This window comes from Linepithema humile, chromosome 5, assembly GCF_040581485.1.
Source record: "Linepithema humile isolate Giens D197 chromosome 5, Lhum_UNIL_v1.0, whole genome shotgun sequence".
NCBI classification, from domain to species: Eukaryota; Metazoa; Arthropoda; class Insecta; order Hymenoptera; family Formicidae; genus Linepithema; species Linepithema humile.
The window spans coordinates 30375706-30403510 of NC_090132.1; the positions used below are offsets into that span (position 1 = coordinate 30375706).

The window sequence follows — 27805 nt, forward strand, 5'->3', positions numbered from 1 at the left end:
TCCGCTTAAGTAGATTCGTTGATAAAATTTTGCCTTCCTCCTGATGGATTTGATCGGTTCACCGCACCGAAGGCAATGCGATGGAGGGATTAAATTATGATGAACGAATATCCGGTAAATGTACTGGTGCAGATCGAACATTGAGGGTGATGGAATAACAGCTTGTCATTAAAAGCATGAATAGAGCGACTTGACTCAAATCTTTATTTCAGATCATATTTTCATAAAAACGCGACTTTACTTCGCGCACAATATCGGCTGCGTTCGAATACTTAATATGTATAAAAGTATTATCAAAAATACTAAGTTTCTATAGATGTAGTTTAAGTAAATTTCTACTTTGATTAAATATTAAATTTATCATTAATATTAAATTTAAATAGCACAATTGAAGAACCAAAGATAAATTATACAATTTCAACAAATCTTAAAAAAGAAATATCAATAAAATTTCTACATTCTGAAAAGTTCAAGATAACACCAATGACACCAGATTGCCTGGAGATTAATTTCGATCCGACGTTCGTGAAAATAGTTACGTACACGTATTAAATTGATACTAAAAGAATCCTGTTCTCAACAGAAAGTAACCGTGTGTTTCTAGCTAACCAATCGCGTTCTTACGTTCCACGCTTCCGGACGTGCCGTTCGGATCGTCGCGTGGTAGAAACGAGAGAAAAAGAAGAAAAAACTGCAAGACAATGCCGTCAGCTCAAAAAGAGAAGGAATAGCTGGAGCGTGTCCGATATTATTGTCGTCGTTGGTGTAAGTGGTATGGGTGGCCAGAAGGGGGAGGCAAAGAAGAAGGGTGCGCCAGACGCACGCGGAGGAGAGAGTCGGTCGCACATGCACCACGACGGTGACGACGATACAATTTGGAGCTTTGCACCGGAGGCATGTGACAATATCACGGCTACGTGCTACGTGCTTCATGGGCGACGGCATGCTTGGGAACTGCTTACGCCTACGAGGAAAACGCAACCACCGACACGAGTGGGACGCCAGCGTCTGCATATACGTGCCGAAGTGGAAGGGTGAGTGGATGGTTTGGTTGGGTGCGCGGATGGAAGGTTAAGGGAAAGGATGGCGGCATATCCTGAAGTGGCGGGTAGGCGCGCGCTCGGCAGGATTTTCTGTATTTGGATTTGTCGGATTTGTCAGATTTCTCAGACGATGCCTCCCACCCGTCCTTTCTTTTCCAGACTGCTACCAGCAGCACTTGGGGTTGCCCCGACCCTCCACCTCTCTCGCTCCTACACTCGCCAAAAACGCATACTGGGCATTTTTTAACAAATTCGCCAGAATTCTGAGAATGAATTTTTCCAGGATAAACACATTAAAAAATAAACGCACCAAATCAGAATTGATGTTTAAAAAAATATCGACTTAAATAAATATCGGCAAATAAATATATCTAAAAATTATCGTATTTCTTATTAATATTTATAAGAAAAAATCTCTGATTTTACTTTCAATCGAAAAATTAACATTCGATGTTATTATATATTATATGTTATTATATAACCATTTTTTCTTTCAACATTGCTATGTGTATACAAAAATAGATTGGAAGATCTATCTAACAATAAGAGTAGAATGTGCTCTTTTATCAAACTACAAAAGATTAACGTTTTATTTTACCAAGTCGAAAAGACGAGAGCTCCGACACGCGAAAGTTCCGAGTCTCAGACGTGCGTTAACTGTTTCATCTTTACGTGCCATTCGAGGAACGATCGCGTTCATCGCTAAAACGTTTGTCAGCGCTGAAGTACTGAAGCCTAACAATGGCACCGCAAGCTCTCTGTGTTCGATGTCTTGATTTCCGTCAGTGGCTTCGGTAAATCTTTCCGATCCTTCCGACGGAATTGCATTGCTACAGCTTCGCGCGGATTTTAAGTGTTTCTCGCTTCTGCTTTCGACAGCAACAACGGCGATGTCTGTCGCGTGCGCGCGATCGATTTTATCGAGGTAAAAGTGCGGAAAAGGGAACTCGGACTTTGCGTTCGACGCTTCATCGATACGGATTTAATTTTCGTGAAAGCGGACGCGATCGGCGAGTATGCGAGCGATCCAAATAGCCTGTGGAGCTGACTACAGGCAGAAGGCAGAATATGAGGATCTACGGCCGGGATACGTGACCGGATACGACAACTCGAAGATAGAAAAATGATCTATTGGGCAAGTTCGTTGGAGGAGATGCCGATAGGAAGATGGATGGCGCGGTAATGCTGTTTGCAGAGAGTTCCAATTTCTGTCGGATAATATAATTCCCAATTTCGCAACGTTGCTCTTGCGCGCTAGTAACACGGCTCCCTGGATTAATGGCACGCGGAGAAATGCGTATTGGCGACATGACAGATCGGGATATGATCGATGAATGTCGCTAACGAGTCGGGAGAGCAATGTACTTTCGTATGAAACATATTATGTACGTTGTCAATTTATAAATTTTCAACGCGTCCATATCTTCGTTTATTATTATTAAATCTGTGATTCAAACGCGACATTCTATACTTTTGTAATTTTGCTATAAAACTTGTAGTACATTGTGCATTCTGTTCGATCGCATAAGATAATTTATGCTAATTTATAATAAAAATTTCTCTTAAATCATATGTAATTTTAAAATATTTGAATATATTTATAAGTAATCTCTATTTGGAATCTTTCAAAAGAATAGATTCAGTCCAATTAATATAATAAGTAAAAAGCTGAGTTATTAAAATAATTAAAATAGTTTATACAGTATCCTATGATTTCACATGTATAAATTATTAAATTGGAATTAATATTGTGCAAGGATGCGTAACTCTGATACGAACTGCAAACAAAGCATAAAAAACTGTGTGCTTTTAAGACCGTAACGTAAGACTGATAAGAATTGTTATCTACGTGTCTAGATATAATGTGATAATGCGACAAATGTGCTACGTAGAACACTATTCACGCTGCTCGAAGGCAATAAATATTTACGTAATTCACAGTGAGTATACTGTACTGGATACCCTAATCGCCCGCCAAGGCCAAACGGATAGAAATCGTTCCTGTCGACAAGTAGAAATTAATTTCTATGTGCTCTCAGCGCGGTAAAGCATTCGAATCTAGATAAAGGGACCCTCGTAGACCTTTAAGGTCCGCAGCGACCCTTTTGTTAAACGAATTCCTCCCTAGAGCCGCACATATCACTTAAACCCTACAATTGTCAAGGAATCTAGTATGCCGTTAGTGCGCTCTCTTGTAAACTTGTGTAACAATTTAACTTACAATTGTCTCACACTCAATTTAGAGGGAAAACGCAACATGTATTACTAATCAAAGTAAAATTATTATCCCGTCATATTGCGCATCGTTTATTAAAATAAATGATGCAACTAAACTGCTCATTGTGGTAATACATCGCAGATAACGCCATAAATAATATGCGTCATACGGGAACATCGGTCCATATTTACATGGCGTAAAATTTAAATAAACATCGTATGTCATACGCACATCGATGTATCATTTATTTCATGTCACCGGCATTACACGTGACAATAAGTTAGATTTTCCATTTAGCGATGCTGTTTTATGAGATTTATTGGCAACGCGTTAGATAATTATATAACAAAAAAAAATTATCTCTGTAAAATTCCATTGTACTCGTGCAATTCAATAATTCGTTTTTAATTTTTCATAACATTTTGATGACATAGAGAAATTAAACTTTGTAAAAATTAATGAAATATATTGCTGATTTGACAAAACCTGGATAAAGGTATTTAGTTATTGGCGTTGGGTAATATTTTAATATAAATCTCCATTTTTTTTATTTATGTTATACAGAACCAGCTACGTTTCATGAATTATTTACGAACGTTTTTTCCCCTAAAACGATATGTCTGATAAATGGACGTCTTCAATCTTTTTCCAAAGATCCCTTGTAATCGATACCATTTACCGAATGCTAAACAAGTGGTTGATTGAAAATGAATTTTCTTCACTTCGTGCAATGAGATTTTTCAATTTCATAGATCATTCAGGCGCATTACGTTGGAATTTTTAGTAAGAGCTCCAAGCGAGTTCACCTGAAGTTCCGAAACGAGGAATTCTGCTCCTCGAATTACGCGCGTTTTACATAAGATGGGTACATATTTCAGGGACATCCACTCCGCGGGGGGTAGATGAAGAAGACTCAGGAGCAGAGGTGAGAGGTGAAGGATGGGCGTAATGTCACGCCGAAGGCCGAGGGAGAAGATCTAGTCTCACATCGAGGAATGCCAGCGAGTTATTTTAGGCCTTCCTTCTCATTCTACCGAGGCACGTTTACGCGACGTAACGAAATAATGAAGAAGGGCGCCCTTTGCTGCCGTGACAACACCCCCGTTGACTTTCGACGACAAAAAAATCTCTCTGCGAATTCTCTCTCTCTCTCTCTCTCTCTTTTTTTTTTCGTCCTCTGTTCTTTTCTCTTTCATCTATTTTTTTCTCTCTCATTCTCTTTTATGATTCCTGAAAGAATACCGGAGCGCACGCTAAAGAGAAGACTTTACGATGATGAAGAGCGTCGTGGCATTTTCTGCGCATAAATACTTTTTCCATTAGGAGGAGGCATAGAGTAGGAACGTGAGCCCTTGTTCTAGAGAAGTTCGTCCTCTTTGTCCTCGTATATATAAACAGCTTTTTTAAAGCTGTGCTTATGAAAAAGTTACAGGTTATCCGCAATGACGTAAGCGGGTCACATTTTTGAGCGCTCTCCAGTTGAGAGCCGGCGAGATGTAATTAATAGAACCGGATCTCTAAGCTGTTTATTTTAAAGAAATCTTGTCTTTCTTAATCAAGATGTTCCCGAGGATTCTTGACTCGGCAGGAGAGAAGCGGCTTCAAAGCATAATGTTTCTTATATTATGCCTCTAATATTATGCGCTTCCTCCTTTCTTACGCTCGATTTTCCGTTACGAAGGAAGCCCACTTTGGATCGGGTACTCTCGCGGGACATTTTTCCCATTATGCCAACAAGTATCTCATTCTCAGCTTTCGTGAACAATAAAATTATGAAAAAAGGAAGCGGAGCACAAACGGCATGGGATAAGCGTTAAATTACATTTTCCAGTCGTTTCTCCGTTGCGGACTTCAAGACTGCGGGAAAGACAGAAGTTTAAAGTCTACGATTACTCAAAACGTTGGAGCGAGCGCGAAAGAATTTATTGATTTAATATACCAAAAACATCATTATTCTAACCTTTTGCAAATGACAATCTAATCAGTTATTAAACGAATTAAGATTTTCCATTCGCCTCACAGAGTCTCTACAGCCGTTATATCCAATTAATTGACAGATTTGGCGCAAGTTGGCGTATTTCGTATTTTGAAAGATTTAATCTGAACTTCACTCAAGCTGATTATAATTATGCAACATATTTATGTAAGAGTATGGTATGTATAGATCAATATCTTAGTCCTAAATTGAGCAGTGACGGAATACTTTCTCGTACGCAAACACAAGGTGCTAAGCAACAATTACTAGATACAAAAGCAATCTACACGATGCTATATGCGCTTGCGGTTTCGTTCTATAGTATTACTGCGGATAGAGCAAGAAACTCTAGTTACACACAGTTAATGTTAATCGGTGTTGCTGCAACCACCTCTTGAATATGTTAATTAACCCTAAAATGGTAACATGGAATCTTATACGATGTATGTAAACCGAGCAGGATAAACAAAACATTTTAACAGATTGCCGATGGGCTGTGAGATTTACTCATCCGACATAATAGAGAAATTCCTGTAGCCTGTTATCAGTGGGAAATGAGCAATCGCAACATGGGCGACCTACTTTCAAGTTAGTAATTATTCAGCAGCGTACGAGCAAACATCATTGTGTTTTGTTACTGTAATTAACAAATTTGCCACACTGCTATAAATTACTAAAATTCTTTTTCTACAAAATAATGATTTGCAACAATCAATATTTAGCAATTAAAAATACTTGTAGAAGAATTACAACGGATAAAAATAATGCAAAAATATATAAAATAACATAACAAGAGTGTGACATACAATATTCAATAAATTCAATTTTATATCATTATTTGTCGTGCAAAATTCAATGTTATTAATTCAGAGTTAAGTAATGAAATAACTATGTATGATAATAAAACATAACTTTTTCTAAATCTCAGAAATCTTTTTTACTCTAAAAATATAAAACTATATTTAATCTAAAATATAAAAAATATAAAAATTTTTTTTTATGATTTTTAAAAAAATAAATGCCGTTTGCAGCATAAAAATAACAAAAAAGACTCACGTGTTTTCTTTCTGGTCGCCGTTGGCCGAGTGCGATGGGGACGGCTGGGCCTGCTTGGAGTAGGGATGGTGATGCACTACGTTGTTGTTATTATTGTTGTTGTTATGCATGTGTACCTTGTTGGCGTTGCTGTCAGTGGGAGAGCCTGGCGAGATTTTACCCGCCAGAGCGTTCAGTGACTGTAACATTTTCATGGGAATTCTTTTGGCGACCGGTTGTCGGTGCCTTCGCTCAGTCTCGTTTATCCTTGAGGAAGACAGGATTATTGTACGCTTGCGGTTTGAAGGTGTCACCCCTCAAACTCTACCGTACGTGCGTGAACAGGTTACTCCGAAAGTCTCGGCCGTACGTATCGCGAATGACACAAGACGCTCTCGTAATGGTTCACGAACTACGTTCGAGGCGGCTCGAAATCTTAGCGCGAGTAGCACACACTCATCACGTGGATTAAGCACACCGACAACACGAAAGCGCGTGGCCGAAAGACTGGTCCTGTTGAAATCGCGACTCGTTCGAGCAGCACTTGGTAGAGAGCGATGCGATCGTTCGTTTCGTATACTTTAGAACGCCAGATGAATATTGAAGTATCTGCTAGAAGTCCCCGTTGCGACACAATCCAATTGTAGAACGGAAAACGAAACCCTGTGGACAAGTATCGAGTTGATAAGAATTTTATCATTATTCACAAAATGGATTATATGGATTGTATGATTATCAACGTGCGAGTCGTTAAATTTAATCTACGATTATGACTTTTTCGTTCACTTTTGACTTAAGATCCGCGCAAATTAATGAGATACGCGCAATGTTGCTGACATAAATGAATTATTATATTATAATAATTGTACAATAAGTAATTTGATATTCACTTATCGTACATACACACAAAATCTATTTTGTATATCTACTTTTATATCTCTTAATATTCTAATTTTCCAAACGCATTTATTTATGCATACTGTTCTCACGACTTTATGAAAGTATATTATATTGAAAAATAAAATTAAAATAATCACATTAACTTTTTCAGAAAAATTCCATAAAAAGAAAAAAAACTCTTTCAAAATTATAACGTTTACTATCTTTAATCTATTATTTATTTAAACTTAATTAAATTGAATTATTAATCTAAACAAAATTCATTATTTTACAATTGCATAAAGAAAATGGATTTGGTATACACATACGTTGAACATAAATATATAATAATTTATACCATTAACTTCAACATTAAATAAAAATATGTGTAAAAGTAAATGTACATTTAGAAATAAATATAAATCCAAATGTACACTTTTTGAGAGAAAAATTTACTTTTCTCTTTTTGTAATCATTATTAATAATTTTAATTTATTCAACGAGTAGACGCTATGCAATTGTTAACAATATTAACAATACTATAATAAAATAATAACGTCTATTTATCACTTGGCTATTTCTCGCAATAAGATTCTTGCGGTTTGTTGTCGGTTGCAAACTGCACATTCGGCATTGTAATTTAACCAAGCGGAACGTAAAATGCGGCGCAAGGACAAGGAAAATGCACAAAGACGAATGCCGAATTGGAAACGAGGGATGACACCGTGGAGGAAAACTGGCTGAGCAGGCGCGTGTGGGGCCCCTCTTACGAGAAACTGCTTTACAACGAGTCAATTAAAAGTTTAAGTTTAATTAGAAACTCGGCTCGTGTGCGCGCAAGTGGGAGAGAAGAGGTTGGTACGCCGCCCGTTCACCGCCCGGCTTACTTCCTTCTGCTCTCTTCCTATCTCTCACTTTCTCGCCTCCGTAGTCGCGTTTGCTTCGCCCTTCCCATCTGCGTAGCTCCCCGAGTTACCAGCACACGAGTTTTCCTTTGTTTCGCGCGCATCTCGTAACGGGTCAAGTCTTGAAAGCCCAGCGCGCGGAAGAACGAAGGCGAGAGAGAAATACGCGCGATGGGAAGAAACTGATGGAGCTCCAGCGGAACGATATACAGGGCAGATCCGTCGCCTGGGAATTCGAATTAGTTTCCGACTCGGCGCGAAGGAACATTTGCCGATTTTCTATAGCAAAACGAGTCTCTTTAGCTCCGGCAGAAGGCGCAAAGCGAAGAAGTTACGAAGAAATGAACAGAATATAAAATATTCAAATGTGTTTCGATGTGCTAAGTTACATGAGCTATATTTGATATGGTTAATGCGACAACTCTAATTATAAATTATATTTTCGATTCTGATAAAATTTGCTTTGAAATTTAACTTTAAAAGATAAAATGTTGCACCTCATTATTTATGTATATAAAAAAGCCAAAATTAAACAAGATACAGATGCATAGTTCATTGTCTTTTAATTCATCGATTTAAATGTTATTTCTGGTTACTTATTTGTGTTATTTGTCCCTTATTTATAGCTTTCCATGATTTGGAGAGAATATTACTAGATCAAATTTTGACCTTATTACATCAAGTTGTTTTAGATACCAACTTAACAAAAATTTAATCAAAATTGATTTTTAAGTTAGCAGAAAAAATTAAGCAGAAAAATAAGAGCAAAATGGTTAGTGCAAATTTATAACATTCTTAAATTTCGCATTTCTTTGAGAATATTCATCCGATATTAGTTATCAATTGTATGAGATTAAGAAAGAATTTACCGGCGATTATACGGAATAAAGCGGTCTTTGAGAGAGTCGGATGTTGTAATTCGAAGTGAATGTCCGTCGGTTTTACTAGACTCTCTGCTCTTCTAAAACCAAGCGAGAATTGAATAAGTACTTGCAAACCTGCCACTACGCAACGCAGAAGGAAGAAGAAGTAGAACCGACGCGACGGGTGTAAGAACTTCGCGGCGAAGGGATTTTGGCCTCCTATAGATTACATTTGGAGGTCCGTCGAGGGCAAAAAGACGAGGGTGTAGGAGTGGTTTGGGTGAAAAAGGCGAACGTAAAGTGTAGGAGCGAACTCGCGGCGAGCATGGGGCTATAATTACCGAAACTACAGCGGTTGTCAAATGTCAAAGAGGTCGCGCATAATTTAACACGTGAAGTGGAAGCTGTACAAAGCACAGGATGCAGCGGATGGGAAAAACAGAGAAAATAGAGGAGACGAGGTGTCGTTTGCGGCTTGGAAGAAGCGAGAGAAGAAAAGTGAAGAGAAAGAAGCTGGCGGGTAAAGAATGAAAGAAGAAGGAGGCAGAGAAATTGTATCTTGATATGCCCCCTAAGCCTTTTGTCCCGCACACGTTTTTGCCCCACTCCACTTCCCTGCTCAACTTTCCTCTCACCTTTTCTTCTCACTTTTTTTCCGCCCGCTTTCTCCAACACCCTCGATGTACACCGACGCTCTTTGTCGACGTCCACTTAACGCACTAAAGCGTCAAATTAAAAACTCGAGATACCCTGGAAACAGCGATTAGTCGCCGACGCGACAGTGATTGCCCGTTATCGTTCTCACACGTCGTTGTAATTTTACAGCGTGTTTTTCTCCCCTCTTACACCGAGCCCGATTTCTCGTACCTTGGATTCCCGTAATATCACCACCGGACATCCGATCCGGAAGGGAGACTCTCAAGATATCTCCTCGGAGTTACAGAATGACGCGCGATTCGCGATAACACTGCGACCAGAGCGGCGCGACGATCTTGTCGGCGGCACCTGAGCACTACGACTGACGACTCGACGAGCGTAGTTGCCGGCCATCGTATCTCTGGATAAGCCTTATCGGTACCGAAAGACCCCACCCTTCGTCCGTGGGTCGCATCCCTCGCGCGCCTTTCTTTTAGCAACACTCACGTATTTTTCTGCAACGTTGACGGCGATCGTCCGTACAAACTTCGCGTGCCGTATTTCTTTTTTTTTTATAACTATCCTGAATACACCTATGTCAAACACTGTCCGACATCAGGTACGTCGCTCGAATCACTGGCTTGTTTTGAATCGTCGGCGAAATCTGATCTCTAAAGTGGCACGTGATCGTTCATGCGCGATCCAGTCGCGTCATGACGAATTGGTGACGCTTTGAATAAAGGAATACGGTACGTCGTATTAAGGAGCGCGTTTCTCACGGAGTTCTCACGATGGCGATCATTTCTGTCTCACAATATCACTTGTGATCCGTGAAGGGTAAGAAGCCGCGCGTCGATTTTACGACGTCGTCGCAGGTTGATCGTCATCTGCAAAGAATGTTTACTTGTTAAAGATTTATTCCCATGTCTTAATCGAACGTTGTTGAAGTCGTCCGTGTTCAAAAATTGCAAAACTATTAGTTTCAACTTTTGCATCGAGATTATTAGAAGACATATTTTTATAATTAATGTGCACATTTTGTGTGGAACAATTTATTTTTTTTTCATCTAATAAAAAAATAAACAATTAAAAAAATTAATTTTTAAAAACAGATAGATAAATAAAAATCGTAACAATTCATTGAGAAGAAATAAAATAACAAGAAAAACAATTTTAACTTGATTAACACTTCCATACATAGTCGTACGTGTGTAAACATTCTCGAAGCGATAAGCGACCGCGCGTGTGGACCTAAAAGTGCCTAACATCGTGGGTTAAAAGCGAAGAAATGTTCGTCAATATTTTCTCATTACGAGACTGAGGCGATGAAGCAGACACCAAGCGACGTTCTCAGAGATTAGATAAGACTTGGAACGCTCCGCTGCAGTGACTTGCACACAACGACGCCGCTGCCCTCGAGACGCTATTGTCGAGCACGGCGGTGCAGTGCATTCGTGGGTGCAACGGCATGAGAAATATTTGACGTTTATTGCATAAGTAAGTGCCCGACAATGTGCGCGTCAAACCGCTAAAGCGCGGAGAGCGCGGAAATATTTAGTGGATGTACGGCTGTACACGACCGTTGCCATAAATTGCAGCATTATTGCCTTGACGGTTGGCCGAGTGACGTTCGTTGTGCGCCTTTCAAATTAGACTTCCGTAATCCAAACGACCTCGACGTAAATTCTTAAAGCATCGTTCGAGGTTATCGCGCAATGCACGCGTCATACAATATGACATTTGATTGATAAGCACAGCGACTAACGCTATTGTGACTAATATTTCACTCGAAAACTCGTATAATATATATAAGCATCGATAATATAATTTTGAACATTCCGACATTTTCCGCAAAACAATTAGAATTATAAATGAAAGATAAAAGAAGTGGTGATTAATATATTTTTACAAAATAACATCTTATAAATGCAGATTACAAAAGCAAAATAAATGTTGTGCCATAATATTAAAAATATTAATAATGTTGTAAAGATTAAAAATCTATATTCACAGATAAAATATTTAAACTTTCTTGCAAAGATGGCTCTTAGCATAATACTGTACATAAAAACATAAAACAATTTAATATAAAATTAAAATGCTAGCCTTTTAAAAATATTACTTACTTCTTGCTTGATTATTTTCAAAATTTATTTCTCAAAGCAAAACTTTATATTATTAAATACCGTTAATTTACTTTATTTAAGATAACTAGGTAATTTCTCTCTCGCGATTTCACTTATTTTATATATTCGAAAGCTTTCGAGAAATGCATAAATTTCGAGATTGTTTTAGGTCGGAATTTCCAGAGCGAATACTTTTGCATATTTTATAACTTCATTGCGTCATTTGACAAGTAAATAATAACAGATCAATGAATAATATCAGCAACCGAAGGTCTGCAAAATATTGAAATGTGTTACAACAGGGCATTATTCAATATAGCAATTAAAAATTCGTTCCGATTGATATTACGCGCGCTCACATATTTGATGTATTTCAATCCAAAATTACGTTACAAAGAGGAATTGATAACGAAATTGTTGCCAAGCCGATAAATGCAGCAGATGCGAGTAAATATTTAACCATACAATATTTTCACCGAGAGGAACCTTCTATGAGATGAAAGTTTCTGCAGGAATGGTCGTTATATTCTAGCGTTGCAAGCTTCTGAAACGAGTTTCAGAAGCGAAATTTGTTCGTTGAAAAGTAAAATAAAGCTTTGCAATTCAGCAACGAAAAGTTTTAAATCATACTTCAGTTCATAGAGTAATTTGATAGTTCTTCGTGTAATAATAATATTTATGGTTAATTATTTAAAATTATATGTAAAGATCAATGGCAATAAATTATAGCCGATATTTAGAATAACACGATAATAAGGAGCTGAGCAATGATTATTGAAAAAATAAGATATAAAGAAAATATAACAGAAAGACAGTATCAAATTTGAGAAGATTGGTAAAAAATGTGTCAATAAAGCATGTAATTGCAATACTACGATATCATACGACACAATCGTAATAAATGATTGAAACTGTTGAGTTATTGATTAAGAATCATCTCACACAAATGTAGCATAGAGATGCTTGAAGCACGTTAGGCGTAAATAACTGGCAGATATAAGCAAGTCCTGCGCGCGAAGTGTGTGCCTAGTTCTCGACCGAAATAACAATGCAGACGGCAGGATAGTATCGTTATTGCATAGCTAAGCAACCACCACTTGTTTGCCGGGGCGGAACAGCCCCGTTTGCAAACCGACAAAGAGGTATTGTTCTTTCGAGGGATCTCTCCAGCACACGCTTGGTTCCTACTATTTACACGGCCTAACTCAACATTATATCCCAAAGTTCGCGCGGTTCTCCACGAATGACGTATTTCAGGAAAGTCGTGCTTCGCGAGAGAGTCGTACCTCTAATACGATTTATCTAATCTATTTATCTTAAGACCTTGCACAACAAACGACGTTCGCCGACCCAATTATACCTGCGCGCTGCATTGTGCAGATAGTAGTTAATTTTTCGCTAGACACACGTAAGCCATTTGCGCCGATTGTAATCGAGAACATTACGGTGAAAATTACCAGAAACTGCCTATCTCTTAATTTCATTTAACGTTAATTTAAAAATTACTAAATTTACGCTGTTTTTCTCAAAATTATTTATGATAATGTATGCAAGCTATATTTGCAAGAAAATATAATTAAAATTTATAATTTATTTATCGCTAAAATACGTAATAAATAGTAGCAAAAAGTCGATCGATCGATCGAAAACTTTTATAATGTTAGCACATATAAATAATAAAAAATGCTAAAGAGTATCTAGATATGTCTGTTGTGTAGAAATGTTACTCAAATACAAATATCCTCGATCGTTTCTCGATATAAATTCTGAGTGAACTAAAAACGATGAAATTCAAGTATAAAAATTCGCGAATCCACTGTTACTTACAAGAACTTTTCACGGAGTGCCTTAACGTCTAGCGACTTCGGATAAGTTATTGTCCCAGCTGGATCTCAAGCAACAAATTTCTTGAAAGTGACAGTGTTTTATCTAGCGCGAAAACGAGACTCATCCACGAACCTCTTCAAAGTCGACAAACAAGGAATTTTTTGTAAGTTGTTTGCGAGAAATACAACGGTTCGAGAAGAGTTCAATGCCTCTAAAACAGTCTGTATAAATTTACCGATGTTGGCGGAATTCTTCTTCATTTCTTAAAAAAGATTTATTCACCTAAAACCATATAAAAATTGTGTAATGTAAATAGATTTTATTGTAGAATTAATCTCGTCACAATAGTCGGTGAAAAGTGCGATATTTGTTAGAACGACGATAAAATTACAATTACATGATCATACATTTATCTGGAATATTGCGCCCGTTATAATATTTCGTTTTATGTACCCATAATAGTGCGTTCATTTTTCCTCGCTGAGCAAAATTGCGCTCATCACGCCTCATTTAGTAAATGCGTCTCTGACCCGATTACAAATATTCCCACGATCGAATCTTTTCCACCAACATGCTGTTTAATACATTAAATACAAATACTCGTTATGCAACTCGCATTTACGAGTGAATATCGCATACGAATATCACATATTTGCACCCGTAAAAGTTATAAAAAAGTTATAACGTGAATGTTCGTGAGCATTCCAATGCGCGCCGGAAAAGATACTTCACCCGATAAAAATACAGTCGAAGGTACGGATGTGGAGTGTGAAGATGAAAAGTTACAAGAATGTTATTACCGCCATGAATTGCCAAAGGCAGGTTGCGTTTCCTAACCCGTCGGAAATGTTCCCTTATAGTTCACAGCTCGCGGCGTGTTTTTTGCTCTTCAAAACTGTTCCATTTTCGCGAAATGCGACACGAAATCTCATCGAAAGACACGAATATAATGCTATGCAAAACTGAATATATGAACACAGATTCGTATTTTGGAAAAATTGATAAGATATACTAAATTTGTATAATGGAAAACAACTCAATAATATAATAATATAACTTAAGTATTAGCGAGTAAATATTTTAAGGTGTGCGTATTATTGTTCTTAGAATCATATTATTTTATCTCATATAATAAATTTAATAATTTTATTGTACAATGCCAAACATGAGCAATATAATACTAAAATATTTTATAAAAAATTACTGTAAAAAACCTTTTAAAATATGTAAAATTTTTAATTATATTGTAATGATAAAAAACAATAAATTCTACTCTTTAAATAATTTAAGAGCTTTTTTAAAATTCTTTCTATTCTTTATTTTTTTAATCAAATTAATATTAAAAATTTTTATATTATTACAATCAGTTATTAAATGGTGATTAAACCATGTCACTCTATTAATATACGATTTCGCATGTTCCTATAAATTGCAATGAGTAATTAAACATATATCTCTACGTCACAATTTATACTTGCTAATTCATGTTCGGTAATTACGAGAGCAATAATTTACGATCAAATTTAATTATTATGTAACTGTTGTATAAGATTATATGTATACATAGCAATTATAAGCCATAAATTACTTTAATGTAGTATCATTCTCAATTGAGTGCCATTTTGAAGATGCAGATAACAATGAAATCGTGTAGAAACGGAAGATGACTGAGGTTTATCGATATAGTGGCAATTATGGATGCAACCATAATAGGAATACCACAGACTGAGCATTATAGTTTGCCGGATATATCGTTGCTATGTAGCAGGTGCGCTACGCCAACTCGATGACGATGTGTGCTCGTTATTAGCAAAATTGCATGAGCTAATTGACTAATTAGAGATTAACGATGGATGCCCGTTCTATCCGAAAGTATTGATGGATTACTGTTTTGGATCTGCTATCGACGGCGCAGTTATGACGCAGTTTATAGATGCATCTCAATCGATATTAGCATTTTTTAAACATGTGCTACACAACAATACGATTAATTAATGCAGCGATAGAACACAATGCTGTTACGTAAACAGTTATATCCTCGTTACCGCTATTAAATATACAAAGCGTACAAGTGGTAATTTATGTACCACCACACTCTGTGTAATATGCGAGATGTAAATAAATATCTTATCCGAAAGCGTATTCTCCGTAAGGAAGTTATAATTATATTCCGTGATATTTGTTAATTTTGCTAGAAATATCCATCAACACGTAAAAAAGTGAAAATATGCATCATAGATAGCATATCGCGTGTAATGGATAACTTTGACACAGATCGACTTTTCGTTGATAAACGAGAGATATTCGTACAGACTACCGAATGACACGGCAATGCCCATTACTGATGACATAACTAATTAATTAATGATTAGCGACGAAAGCTCGTTCGTTCTCTGCCGTATTGATGGATTGCTGTTTCCGGTTGCGCCATACGTTATGCGAACGAGTACTCCCAATAGTCACACTAGTCGATCGACAACAGCTAAAAGCATTTCACCTCAGATTCTATCTCCCGTGCATTATCTCGGGTTCCAAGAGAAATGAATCAAATTGGTTGGTTCTCGATCAATTAATTAATATGCGCGCTGGATGTTTTTATGTGCTAAAATAATCAATCTGCATGTGTTTCCAACTCTAAAAACTTTGATAAGTTCAGAATGTAATAATACTCTTTTATTTTGTGTAGATATAAAATAAACATTTGATTAATTAATCTTTCATTAAAACAAAAAAAAATATTCAAATAAAAAAAAATACAAGACATGATATATTATTTATATGACAAACATATGTTTAAAATTTATTATAATAATTTATATTTTTGAATTCACTTTTACGCATTAATAATTCATTATGCGTTTATATGAGATAACTCAATTTATTCATCATAACCATTCGTCTAACAAGTTTATAATTGAATAAATTTGGGAACAAAAAGTTTCCTATTATCAGTAGAATATCTAATAAAGATGTGCACATTGCAGAAGTTTCTTATCATCTTTGCTTGCGGAGGGAGAGAGGAAGGAGAGAGAAGGAGAGAAAATGGTACTCGATACTTTAAATTAAATTCCATGAAGCACAGGATACATCATCGATAATACGCGAAAGTTTCACCGCGGAATACGGATATTACGAAAATTTCGCGTTATGGCAGCCCGCTACACAATCTATGGACAACCTAAATCTGATATGAGGCCAGGCTAAAGAGCAACAACTTCGCGATGAAGCTTTCACAGCGAGTACGCCGGCAAAAGATGTGGAAACCTGAAATCGGGCAAAAAGCTACGGCGAAAGAGCGTCCCCCGTGGGATTGATCTCGAACGGGGATAAGCGTTATCGACGTGGACACAACCTTACGCACGGCCTCCCACCGAGTATTTCCAATCACGAGATTGCTCAATTGCAGCCTGGTTTTCCCGCTCCCGGCTACGTCGTTTCTTTCTTCGGGAGCTTTGCTATCCTCTTATTTGCTAAAGCGAAAAGACCGAAGCCAGATTAAAAAGCGCGACGGCGACCCTCGAGAATGATTATCTCCGGTAGCGACAATACAGACAAGGGAACGGGACAAGGACTGGATGACGCAAATGCATCTCCTGAATCAATCTGATTGAGTACAACCGGGGTAAATGTAAAACCTCGACGTAAGAGAAATAGTCTTTGAACAAAAATTGTTGAGCAATAATCTGTTGATTTGTATACAGAAAATGTAAAAAAAAAATAGAAATTATAAAAATATACAAATATATAAAAATTTGATTTCTAATGCCTCCAACAGATTTATCCCATGCTAATGAGATTCTTTCTAATCTTTTATTAGAATATAAATGACAAAAAATTTGTTTTTTAAAATTACTAAAATTTTATTAATTTTATAACTTTATACAATAAAAAAAGTTTATGTTATTTACCAATTTAATAACACATAATGTTAACATAAACCTGTTATTAATTAATACCTTGAAAGCGATTAATTGATGAAATCCAATTTTAATTTTGGAATTGTCGAAAATACTATTCATTTAATTTACGTTGCTGTAACTCTCGTCGTTTAATAAAAGAAGAATTTTTCGGTTAATTAACAGCTCACGTACTTTCATATCCCTCATCGAAATTTTAATCTCCGGTAGGACAAAAATAGAATGCAGATAGAATGCAACTAGAGGTTCTTCGCGGAGCCAGAAGAAATGGTATTAATGCGCCGGAACAATTGTAAAAAGTAGATTAGAACGGGCAGTCACGACCGCGAATAATTCCAGCTGCGTTCGTCGCCGGATATCATAATAGTCTTGTTATTTAAATGGATGTCATCAGTGGGCACGTGACGTATCATTAAACTGAGACATTAAACTGCAAGCGTTAATCTTCTCCCCCGCGCGTACGTTTAAAACTTTTGTCCCTCAGGAACTCGTGACGTCCCTCTACCTCTGATAAACCGCCTTTCTTGCTCCTTTTTACTCCCCTCGACCCTTTCGGACCCACTCCCTTACTTTGTTCGTCTTTCGGCTGAGCCAAGTGCTCGGTGACACGACAAAAGTCACTTAGTTCGGTGATGAGGTAGGCTTTGGCGATTTCCACTACCATTTCAGTATCTATTATCGTGTGGCAGGGGTAAATAAAAAGGTAAAAAAGACCCTATAGACAAAAAAAACTTATGGCGCAAGAATATCTGAGAACGAGGTATATCGACTATTTCATTTCTGCTGCAGTCTGTGTGAAACCGATCATATCAAACAGAAAGCAGCGAAGAATGAAGAAATATCGCAACGTATAAACGTGAGCGTTTTGCAGAACCAGTTTTATCCCATGCGTTTTACGAAAAATAACTATCTATTTTTATGAAATACTCCACACACTAAATATAATCCGCTACTGCATAATGTTGTCTCTGAGTAATATAAGCTGCTTTTGCTTTTCTATAATATTTATACACAGGCCGCTAGAATACGCTACGAGAAAGTCAAAGCAATATTAAAAAATTGCGAAAATGTAAATTTTTCATAATAACACGCAATAATGTTGCGTGCCGTAGTTGCAATTTTTCTGCTAAATATAGAATTCAATTTTTAGACTACAATATTATGCATGTTTATATTGTTACATATAATAAGTAATATATTTTGCAAATTTTTTAAATTTTAAAATCAATAAACTATATCAATTCATATTTATATTATTAAAATTTTCATGTAAATATTAGTGTTATTAGCGATTAAGAGATTGCTTAGAGATTAAAATGCGATTTTATGCATTGGTAAATAGCTGGATTCGCGTAAAATTAAAAAAATTACAAAAAATAAAAAAATTTGTTCGAAAAACAAGTGTTTCATATAATAAGAACGCGATTTGTGCGAAGAGCTTCAAATAACAAATCTCCGCGATACAGCAACGAGGCGGAGAAACTTCCCTACGTCTCCGCTTTTCTAATTCGCCCTTAAGCTCAAGTCATATTGTTACCGCAATTTTCTTGTAACGACTTTTATTCGAAACTCTACTTGGTCGCACGTATTTTAAACTAGTTGAGTACTTTTTAACCACCGAGTTTGGGAGAGAGCTCTCGTAACTGGCTTTAAAGTGCCGGATTTTTGTGTCATAATAATGAAAGGAATTTTCGTGTCGTTGTATCTCGCTTTGTACGCGTTCAACACTCCGAAAGTTAAATGCGAATGAAAACCAGCGTGACATTTTGTATTAATTTATATTTATACTCCTCGGTTATATAATATTTCTTTTATGCATTATTATGCATTCTTCATTCTTTTTGAAAAAATATATATTATATTTTTGCCAAAATTTGCATCCAAATTTGTATCAAAAAACTTTACGTCATAGTTTTACGTGTAATAAAATCAATATATAAAGATTAGATCTTAGTTTGCTTGTATAAATTAATCTTTTACCATATCTGTACAACTGCTCAAACAAAATTGTGTTGGCAATTCCAATCGAGTATCGATGATATCTATATTTAATTTTCATTAAAAGTCAGTATAAAAGTTAAAATTCTTTCATAAATTTGAAATCAATCTTTTCTAAGTAAAAACTTAATAAAAACTCTAATTATGTTAAAAAATTTAATAATTAAAAAATAATTAAAGTTTGCATATAAAAATAATAAATATTTTTATTTAAAGTATACTTTATTTAATGTTTAGAAAAATTTTACAACAAAAAATTCATGTCAAATGATGACATTCTATTAAATCCTTGTATTAATTATAAGAAAATATTGACTCTCCAAATATAATAAAAAATTTATCGTAAGAAAATTTAATAATGTATATAATCAGAAGAAAATAAATACTTTTTGCATACATGCGATATCAAGAACTATAGTCACTTTTGCATTCGTCATATCAACGACTTCAAAATTGCATCAATATCAGAATAAACTTTAATCAATCACTTAAAAATATCGAAAGCTTGCCGAGCTGCTTCCAGCTTAGAGGAAATTAAGTGCGTTCAATGGCACATAACGAAAGGTATTTCGATCTAGAGTTTCCGCTTTAATCTCGTGTTACGAGCAACTAAAGTTCCGCGGAACGAGAATCGATACGGCGACAAAGTACGCAAATAAAGAAGCACCCGAGAAATAAGGTAAATTGAGAAAGTGAACTGAGTAACCGGTGATTTTCATCAACCAAGCTGACTTGATTTGGTGCGTGCAACAGGTCCTACCATTTACTTTGACGAGTAAGGAATAAATCAAATTTTCGCGAGCGCCACTGAGTATCTTGCTGTTTATGTATCTTATTTCATTTATGCGTTTAAACAGATATATGTGCAACTTATTATCGGTTATATTACCATCATTGTTTACGATACGTGAGATTCGAAAATAATATTCTGTACCTTTATTCAAAATATAGCAAGGCATCGCATTACTGCATATGAGGAGTTACTATTACATGTGGCGACCAAAACTAATTATGAATAAATTAGACTAAATTGAATTACTTTAAATAATAGTAATTTTATGCAAACTTGTGACGAATATGAAATTCTTGTGAATGTACGTTAAAGTCACCTGTAACACATTATCACATACGTTAACATTTAAATTAACTTTTATTAGCGCACATTATACGATGACTCGTAATTACTCCAATATACGCAATCATAAACAACGCAAATATCATTAGCAATCATAATGAAACAAATAATTATAAACATAATATAACAATATATAAAATTATATCTTTTTCTCATGTAGCTTAATTTATCATAATTTTTATTTTTATTTGTTAGTTATTTAAAAATCATAGAAAATGTTTTAATATTATTATCGAAAAAAAATCAATTCCAAAGTAGACAAAAATTGCAATAAAAAAGATATTCATGTTTTTGGAATGCCTTTTATCAATCAATAATGAGAAATATCCAATTTGATATCCAAATTGATAGATCTACTATTGATATGTTTGTATGTGATCAAATAAAAAAAATTTATGAATTAAATTATAACTGCTACTACAGCCATTTCATCAATTGCACATTTTAGAAACAAACCAACTATGGATTTGAAACATGGGACTACGAACTCGCCATCAATTCCGTTTTTATCATTGGAAATCTTTGCGGAACAAAGAATGGTCAGGTGATATGCCAACATAACTGTCAACAAACAACATATAACGCGGAGCTCGATTGTGCTCTCACATCAGATATATTTTATCAATGAATGGTAAACTTTATCGGACGGTGCTGGACTGTTTACAGAGAAAACAATCCGGCACATGTAAGCCCTGCAGTAGTTGTGCATATGTCGATTCTAGTGTTGATACAAGCAACGTTTACTGCCTCTATGAGCAATTTTATCGCCGGTACGTGAAAATTGTCAAAATATGTACTTGCAGGATTATGACGCGGTTCGTCGAAGTACAAGCGTAACAAACCTCACACACGAAAAAAAAAGAGACCCATTCGTTGACAATGATTAATTATTGCTAGCGAAGCTTGCACAGTATTTTATCCTACTCGGTCGATTCGAGATGTATTGCATTTCTGTCGATAGTAAAGCAAGAGACCGCAAAAGAGAGTAAAAAAGAGATTTTGTTTGGATTAACTAATGATGCACACTAATATAATTGCATATAAAGCCGTTTCAATGCATTTTAGTATTATCTGTTTTGAGAAAATTCATCGTGAAATCTATCATTAAAATTCCGCAGTATAGTGTATTGTTCATAAATTGTTGTAATAATTAAAATTTATTGTTAGAGAAATAGATCTCTGGCATCATCTTTGTGCACCTCCATGTTTAAATAGTAAACTGTTCTTTGCTAATTACGCACAGTATAATACAAACACGTCCTTCTGCGCTCATCTATTAACGCTGACAATTAATCCTCACATTTATATGCGAGGAGTAATTATCATTGTACTCAACATTATTTGATGCGCGAGCCACCGCTGTACAGAGATATTTTGTGGTCATCTATTTAAATAAACATTCTTTTGGTAAATGTGATAAAAAATTGGTTTCTATCATAAGTTTATAAAAAGCTTGGAGTTTGAAAAAAATACTTAAATAATATGATATGTAAAACTGATCTATATTCGCATATTTTCTTTCTGAAAAAATTGCATAAGTTATTAATTTTATGTGAGAAATACATTATTTTAATTTTTATCCAACTAGATTAAGTCAAGAAGCACCATTGTGCGCTGCGATAGAAGACGCATGAAATGTTTCGATCTTGGAACGACGTCTTCCTCTATTCGAATTTGAAAAGTTTCAAACAAATCCAATAACGCACGTTATACAGAACGCCGCCACGGCGGAGACCGGAAGGAAAATGCAACGTCTGTGCATTGTGAATTCGCTCAGTCTCCTCCGTGCAAATGTACGAAGGAACGCGACGCGGCTCTCTACGTGTGCTTCGCACGTGTGCGCACCTGCTTCTTCATATGCGATCCATATGCGCGGCTCAGACACGTGTCTGCCTCGCGAACACGCGTATACAGGGTGTTTCGCTACGGATTCCTTGTCAAATTCACAGCCGACTCTTCCTCGTAAAGATTGAATAGAAAAATTCGATGGTCGCCTATAATAACACAACAAGTTTTGCGCGGCTTTTCCTTTAAAAATAATTTTTTTAACACACTCAAAGCTACACAATTACAATCAAAGTATTTACATACCTATATATCAATTTTGGAAAAATTTGATATAATTTAATTAAAATATAATTCTCTTTTGAGAACTATATAAAATTAAAAACATTTTTTTAATAATTTTGTTCTTTGATTAGCATATTTTTATCATACGTTTCTCATTTTTCAAGTAATTGTTCTATTAATTAAAAGATATATTTTTAGTTTTTTTATCCTTTTTAATTTTGATTCTACTGAAATATGCGAGGCTAAAATATCGTCTACATTTTGCCCGAGTTCTTTGCGACGTATCTCGCCACAAATACAAGCATTTATCAATACTCACATACTCTACCACCTAGCACAATTTATTCTCTTCGTTCGCCTTGTGAAAAAGATAGCCAGCTACATGCTCGCATTTTAGATGTAAAGCTCGCTACTTTCATCGGTGAATGTATTGCGTATCACAAATCCGTTGCTATCACATCCAACGATTCTACGAAAGAAAGTGCGGGTAAGGAGTATGTATACACTTATATATATACGTGCTTGCGATAAAAATAAGTTGCGGAAGATGGAGTAGGTTATCGGGGCTCTTCTTTCTGTGATCAGTCTGTAAAAGCGTCAGAGACCAATGATTCGGAAGTGGCTTTGAGGTCTGAGTAGTAGAAATATTACCCGATGAAAGCCAAAGATATTACTCATCTTAAGTTAGTAGTCACAATTACACACAGTACTATTTGTTAAATTGTTGGATTTAGACCTGGCATTATGTAATGTCATAATAATAAAACAATTTATAGAACTGTGTATGTTTTTAACGAAAATATGTGCCTATCGGTTTTTGATTGAAAAGTAAATACCTGACATACTTAACAAAATTAAAAGAATACCTAAATAAATCGAATTAATCTAATTAAAATAATACACCCAAGACACACATAGGAAAGAGAAATACTAAATTATTTCTAAACCAACTATACCGATCAAAAAATAAAATTTTTTGTACTTGACAAATTCTGCAAATTATGATGTATCGTTAATTCCTTGTTTTAAATAGAAAAGACAAATGAATCTAAAATGACACTAAGCTACGTCAACGCAACCAATCTTGAGAAGTTCGATGAAGCGAGTTCGAATTTACGAGGTAATGCGTGCGCCCAGATGCGCATTTACCGTTGCAGTGACCGAATCGGTCCTATCTGCGTACACGCGTGGCAGCGCCAGCACAATAGGGAGATTACGGAGACACCACCCTATACGCTACGTCGAGCACGAAGATGGCGGGGACGCGTACATATGATCGGGATACGTTGAAAAAAAACCATACCGTGGATTTCCATTTTTATAGCCGCTATCCGTCCCTTTTGTCCCGTGGGAACGTCACCGACGTCGAGTGGTACTGGACGTCGACCACTTTTGCTAGGGCTGCTTACGTCGTTCTTATCCCGGAGATATCCTCCGGAGGAAGCGATAGCAAACGATATCGGACGAATTCGACCGACAGACATGCGCAAACCGTAGGATGGACGCGGAAAACATAAATATATCAAATAAGTATAAGATCGAAATGTCACTTCATTAGCTTTTTCGATGCTTTTATGCTTCAACGATACAGTGAAATTCTATTTAGGTTGTACTTACACAAAATTATCATCAAAAGATCTACTGCTACAAATGCGAGCAATAAAATTCCTTGACATAATTGAAGTCAATTTTTTTAGAACAAAAATTTTATCAAAAAGATACGAAGATATGTAGTCCATAAATTGAATAATGCTAATATTGCATTTTATGAAACTGTGTCTGAAAAATTATGATCTATAATAAATCTAATATAAAATAATCTAAAAAAAAAAATAAAAAAAAGTTTTAAATCTTTTTATCTAAATTTCTAATCTTAATATTAAAGTAATATGTCTGAAACATTTTAGTTGATAAAACATTTAAAACTGAAAGTTAATTAGTCACAAAATTAAATTCTCGCCAAACTCTACGAGCAAGTACGAAAACTTGGAGTCACTCTGTTACACTTGTCACTTGCAGAAGAGGCATATCTGAAAACCGCTGCTTCTCGCTGCATCTTACACGTAAAAGTAAAGATGATGCCGAAATGCAACCGTCTTGGGTGAGAGTGCTCTCGAAATGTGTGCCGGGGAAAAGTTTTAACGAGACAGCTAGAGATTTCTCAGCTGGGGAGAGCAAGGTAGTCTGCGAATCGCTTTTTCCTCGACGTTGAAGCCACCGAGGAATGCAACCCTTCGGGGTTGAACTCCGTCGTTCGGAACGACATTTCGTGCTACGCGACGATCCTTCAACGCGCTCGCTCATTGCGCAACCAGTGCCTGGTACCATAAAAAGCTTCGCTGGTTTATCAGAATTACCATAGACTAAAGGAGATTTTCTTCGACTTCCACATTGCGAGAATAGCGATTCAAAAGATCATGTTTCTTATCTTATAAGAACGCGACATATTTTTTTATATTTTACAATCACAAATTTTATATCAGTGTCTGGAAAATCTCAGTGCTCTCAAATGTCATTCAAAAACTATATATTTACAGTTTATTTAAGCTATTGCAATTTATTTTAATAATTTGAATTTTTTAATTGTCTGTAGTAAGAAAAAACCTATTGAGACACGTGTCAATATTGAAATAATCAAAGTAAAAAATAATTTTCTGATTTCACCGTGTGTACAATACAAGTTATGATTAAAAAAATAACTAAAATGTTTTATACGCACTCTTTACAGAGAAAAGCGTAAATAAAATGGTATACCATTCTAAGGTTAATTGTATTATTGTTTTGAAATTGGCAACGATGCATCAGTACAGTAAAATAATTTGTCTGTTATCACGCGAGGTAATCGACCATAAGATCGATAAAGAGTTTGCTAAAAAAAACGACAAAATGCTCGGCCTGCGACACACAGCGAGCGAACAGCGTCGCACAGTAAAATTATTTGGCGCAATTCGCTGCACATCCGCTGTACCGTGTAGACAGCTGCTCGTCCAATAAATGTGACATGCGCAAAACGATTACGGAAGCGACAAGTGATAACAGTGAATTCGCGTTACCAGGCGCTTACATAAAATCGCAGACTGCGAATGACAATATGCGCCGATAAATGAAATTTTATGCAGAATGTTGCACATGTAGCGCCGGCGATAGTTTATGAAGTTACGCGATTCTGTTACGTAAGTACATGAGAAGTGGTGCGTCATATTGAAGATAATTTGACTAACCACATTTTCTTTTAAAATCAGCTGATAAGAGTTAATTCGTAAATTCTATGGTGTAAAAGAATCCGTTAATTATGTCATAAATAATGCGCCACGTCGTCGATGTAATTTCAATTTTCAGAGAGTTCCGTGTTGTACGTTTTGCTACACGAGACATTTGATCGGCGTCTGGTAGAAAGAACGTAATACGAAACGTTCTTTCTCCGAATAAAATGGGTTTTCAATTTTACCACCACTGCAAACGGAGTATAGTGTGCCAAGCTTGTCTCGGTTGTAAATTAAAATCAAATGGAAACCAAATTACATGCCGCGGAAAGGAGCGCGTAATTTATCGCGGACAAAGATGCCGCTCCGTCACAATACATTGAAATGTTTCCTCACGAAAAATATTTCGTTACAATCGATTTATAAAAAGGGAATAAATTGATATTAACTGGAATAAATATAAACAGGTACATTTTCATAAATAATTGTTCAATCAAATGTGATGAATTTAGTCAAAGATTAAAGAAATTATGCATGATAATAGTTTTTAATTACAATTGGTTACGCCTGTTATTTTATTATTATCAATAATTAAATTTTTTAATTACTGGAATTTTGTTAATATCTTTATGAAAAGTTAACAATGATAATTCCGGAATGTCGTCAAAGTTATCAGTTTCATAATTATTAGTCAAGCAATCCGATTGTATTCATTTTACTTAATTCGACATTTGTCACAGTTAATTTATTAATTAGCATAATAAAATATTTTCACGAATGTAATTATCTCCTTTAAATTTGTATAAGAAATGGAAAATGCAAATATGATTCTCAAGAAATCGAAAAGGAAACTTCGGATAAATAGATTATAGAGATAAATCATAGAATTTTGTTCCGCAGTTAATTTTAAATACACTATACTTGAATAATATTTTAAATCTTACTTAAATCTTTAATAATTCAAATTTAAAAAAATTTAGTGCTCAATTTAATTCTCAACTTTTAGGAAAGAAGAAATAATTACTGTTTACGATAAGGGATATCAGTCTGTTTAGCAAATTCGTTATACCGAGTAATACATACAATTTGTAGAAATTAACGAGTTGCATATGCAACGCTCGAAACACTGATGACGCGACTGCTGCGGTGCTTTATCTATTCTGTACCGCAAACGCGCGAAGTTCGCGGATCGGACGTACCGTGAAAGCGATCCCGCAAACGCGGCACTCGCGCGCATCGGACTTGTTAATTGTTAATCGTCTCGGCCGCGCGCACGTCGCGTGTACAATACGAGCATCACTTTATCCCTAGTCGAAGAGCGTGAGCGCACGCGGTGCACGCGCGCATTACCGTGATTGCAACGGCAGGAAACGCTAATTCTCTAATGCGACGCTTCCATGCTCGCATGCCGCATCGTCGGTTTCGTACGCTGTTGAGGATAGTTTAGGATTATACACATTAACGCGATGCCGCGACGCGACCGCCCTTCTTGCAACGCCGTGGGATACATCCCGATTTATTGTCACGGAGAATCTTCTCCGTTTGCATATGCTGTTTGCACGTCTACCCGTGTTCTTGCTTCTCGTTGTTCATTACTTGGAGTGATATCACGGACGGTTGCAGAAATTTTTTGTTTCAAACCGCAAATCAGGATGTAATTGTCAGCGCGAGATTTTTAGTAATTATGTATAGTAAATATTGACAAGTAAAAATACAACAAACAGTATCAGTGTTCAGTGCAATCACGCAAGTAGATATAAATAAATAATTTCACTCACCGATATTGTCGTACCCTAGCTAAAATACGCCTTCAACTGTACCTGGAGAAATTAATATATATTTTAATTATTATAAATTATTATATATTTTGTATGTTGATCATTCTTTATTATTTTTATCTCATATTATTTTATTATTTCCACTTTGATTAAGAAACAGCGATACGCAACAAATTGCATAAATTATTATTTAAAAA

At 35.8% G+C, this 27805-nt stretch overlaps 1 protein-coding gene across 23 annotated transcripts in view; it reads right to left on the minus strand.

The window, feature by feature from the left end:
- The window catches only part of LOC105676039 (CUGBP Elav-like family member 2), a 339661-nt gene that overhangs the window by 277192 nt on the left and 34664 nt on the right, over positions 1-27805 (minus strand). For 19 of the 23 annotated variants that reach the window (XR_010890354.1, XR_010890353.1, XM_067355658.1 and 16 more), the window contains exons 2-3: positions 27609-27650; positions 6293-6934 (exon numbers count right to left, since the gene is read on the minus strand). Coding sequence is in view for 21 of the 23 variants with exons in the window: in XM_067355658.1 (XP_067211759.1) it covers positions 6293-6486 (194 nt within the window). In the remaining 2 variants the exon portion in view is untranslated. Of the gene's footprint in view, positions 1-6292; positions 6935-9553; positions 9993-10061; positions 10442-27608; positions 27651-27805 lie in introns of those variants that run through there. The other 4 variants (XM_067355656.1, XM_067355659.1, XM_067355657.1 and 1 more) reach the window with 4 other exon arrangements.